Here is a 3,144-nt window from a genome sequence, read left to right as displayed (position 1 = left end):
TGATCAATTCCGAAGAAAGCTCCAGCTCCTTCTCGAAGCCAATCGCATCGTTGACGCAGACGAGAATATTCTGGCCCGGCTCACTGCCTACTTGCGAAACGTGTACGAACACTCTGACCATTGGCAAGGAAGCGGAGGCTATTGGAGATACCTTCGCCATCGCACACACCTTCGCTATCGCTCGCATGGCCGGTTTGAGCAGAGCTCGAAGCCGTGCGAGGACCTGCGGTTCACTAAGGTCCAACCCAAACATACGCATCCGGATGGCCTGTGGCGGATAGCGACTAAGTGCTAGGCTAAGCATCTCGAGACGATAGATGTTGGACACGTTGGTGCGTCGGCGGCAACCAACATCCACGTACAGCATGCGACAGGAAGGACCCGACTCTTCGGCTTCCAGTTCCGCCCGGTACCATTTGCCATCGGTTTCGTCCTGCACCAGGTACAGCTGTTGCTTGTCGCCGGCTTTCGTTTCGTACAGACCACGATTGCCGTCGAGCGCGTTCGACTGGGTCAGATTGGTGATCAGTTTCTGTGATGACGACAGTCGACAAAAGAGAATTATAATCCTAGCCGCATTGTGAATCCAACTGTGAGTGGCCAGACCAGACTTACTTGTATATAATCCATCGTTCCAACCATCTGACAGTAGACGTCGCCCTGGTCGTCAATGTACGAAATAGTTACCGCGTTAACGTTCTTCCGGTTCAGTGCCGGCTCCGGCGTATCGTCGCAGATGTGCTTCAATACGATCGGGTTCAGCAGCACATCGTGGTCGGAGGAGGTATCATAGAGCGCCAGCTTCAACTGGCCCGACCCGATACCACTGGCCTGTTCGGCTTCCTCGTACTCTTCGCGCTTCGTGAGAATCTCCCCGATAAACACTCGCCCACTAATCAGTGCATCGAGATGGAGCTTCGCTTTCGGATTGTCACAGAAATCTTCCAACCCCTCGAGCGTGAACCGTTTTGCCTGACCGGGCAGTTCCAGGAACTTCGGGTCGCATTGATACAGCTGGTCCAATGCCATCTGTTCCTTCTCGCCGATGTCAATAAAGAAGCACTGACACTGTTTGTTTTCATAGTTAATTTCGTCCACACGCACCCGGTACCAGCAGTCTGTGACCGAAACAAGGTAGTACTCTCCGACGGCCGCCATCGATTCGTCCGCCTTCTGTTGGTCGCTCATCATCGACATTTCGATATCGGTGATGAGTGCGTCCATTTTATCCTACGAGAGACGCGCGAAAGGAAGAACACTCGTTGACCACAAAGCATTTAATGGGGGAGAAAAACGATAACTTACGCTATACTCAGCGCCAACGAGCCGTGCCCAAACTTCGACCGTAGAAGCTGGGTTCGTGATGTACAGATCCCAGTACTCTTTGTCCCACGGTAACTGCAGCTCGTTCACCGCCATCAGCTGTGCCTCCGACGTGTTGGAGGCCGCATCAGAAATCGACGGTTGCTCACAGGCAAACACAATCGTATCCCCCACTCCGTCCTCCAGCACGAACAGCTGGTTCGAGTATCGATCGATGATCGAGAACCAGTGATCCGGCAGCAGTAACTGATGCGTCTGCTCGAACGCTTCCGGAATTCGCTTGCTGAACGTACCATTCGGGCGATTGGCCAATATTTCGTAGATGCGATTCGCTACCTCTAGATCCGACTCCAGGCAAACCTCGTACGTGTGGCGCGATTCATCGGCTCGTATCGCTTCAATCGCATTGAGTGCGGCGGCGAACTGGCCCTCAAACTCGTTTGTAAATTCCGCAGGATATGTCGAGTACAATGACCTATTAACGGTCACCTTGCACTGAATTTTGCCGTTCTTTGACCGAAAGTACCGATACTCGGGACGATCGTATCCCTTGTATGCACTATACTTCACCAGCAATTCAACCGGTGTGGCGTTTCGGTCGTTCCAGCTAAATTCGACCCCTGCCTCGGTGCCGTCCTGGGAGGATGCGAATGAGAACGGTTTATCTGCCCCACGGTCGGTCGCTGACGGCACCAGTTCGGCAACCTGGGTAAGCCGATCCTGAAGTTTGCTTTGAGTCGTGAGCGATTGTGCGCGTTGGTACACGTTGCCAGTCCAGGATACCGACGAGCCGGTGGTGTCCGCCGGTGCATCCTGCACCAATCGCGACATCACGCTCTTGGTCGTCGTCTTCCGAGTGCCCACCGCGTTCACCGCTGGGCCTGTGGAGTCTGCTGTTTGTGGCGCCTTGATGGGCATTAGGGGCAGTGCTGCAACCGACGGAGGAATTACTCGACCGGAACCAGCGATCACGTAGCTGTTCGTCGATCGATTGACGGCCACTTTCGCCTGACCATTGCTCGACTGCTGCTTCGAAGCGGTGGAGGAAGGCGCGGGCGGTTTGGTTGCCGTTTGTCGCATATCGACCGACGAACGGCTCAGGCCGCTATTTCTGTCGTTCAGCAGATGGCGTAAGTCGTTCGGTGGAAGCTGTTTGGAATGTCCACTGCGGAGGTTATAATTTTTCGTTTCGTGGCTATTATTGTTGGCTTCCGGTGAGCCTCGTTTGGCCGGTGACGATCCTCCTCGGCCCTGTGATGTTTTTGGCAAGGCCCGATGCAGTTCACTCTTTGTGAGAGGAGCACAACCGTTGTTGTTATTTGCAGTGTTTCGGAAGGACACTTTCTGTAGAGTTCCAGGTGAACTCCGATTGCAGCCCATATTTTGTTGCTGGTATATGCGACTGTATGCCGTAGTAGTAGCACCTCCTGCTCGGACAACGGCTGACCTTAACTGTGGTGCCGGTTGTCGCATGGGGATGCAGCGCTTCGCAGCACCACGCGTTCGTTTGTTCGAATTCTGTGACTTCGTCAGGCCGTAAAGGTGCGCCGAATCGCTGTTCGATTTGACGTAGATTCGCGTACCACCGTTACTACGCAGCACCACAAACTCTCCGCTTGCCCTTAGCATATCTTCCAAGTTTGCGAAGCCGAACTTCTGGTATGGCAGTTGCTGGCCATTGAGCTCCACGTAATCCCTCATGATGCTCTGCACGGACGAGTCATCTTTGCCGGATATAACCAACGACCGGATACTCTTGATGACGACCCGTGCTTCCTCCGACATGATATCGTTGGGATTGGCCATTGTAGCCGATGATCG

The 3,144-nt window shown here is 53.9% G+C and overlaps 1 protein-coding gene across 1 annotated transcript; it reads right to left on the bottom strand.

Moving 5' to 3' along the window:
- Positions 1 to 7: 7 nt before the first annotated feature.
- On the bottom strand, positions 8 to 3,129 carry LOC131214506 (uncharacterized; the record flags this gene model as incomplete). Its single annotated transcript, XM_058208873.1, has 3 exons — positions 1,306 to 3,129; positions 616 to 1,230; positions 8 to 532 (listed from the first exon to the last, which is right to left on the bottom strand). Coding segments are annotated over exons 1-3 (2,964 nt in total), but the record flags the coding sequence as incomplete, so codon positions are not given.
- Positions 3,130 to 3,144: the final 15 nt, after the last annotated feature.

Source organism: Anopheles bellator, unplaced genomic scaffold (assembly GCF_943735745.2).
Source record: "Anopheles bellator unplaced genomic scaffold, idAnoBellAS_SP24_06.2 scaffold01197_ctg1, whole genome shotgun sequence".
Lineage (NCBI taxonomy): Eukaryota > Metazoa > Arthropoda > Insecta > Diptera > Culicidae > Anopheles > Anopheles bellator.
Note: the sequence above shows the minus strand (reverse complement) of the source record. Positions and strands in the feature narration are given on the sequence as shown.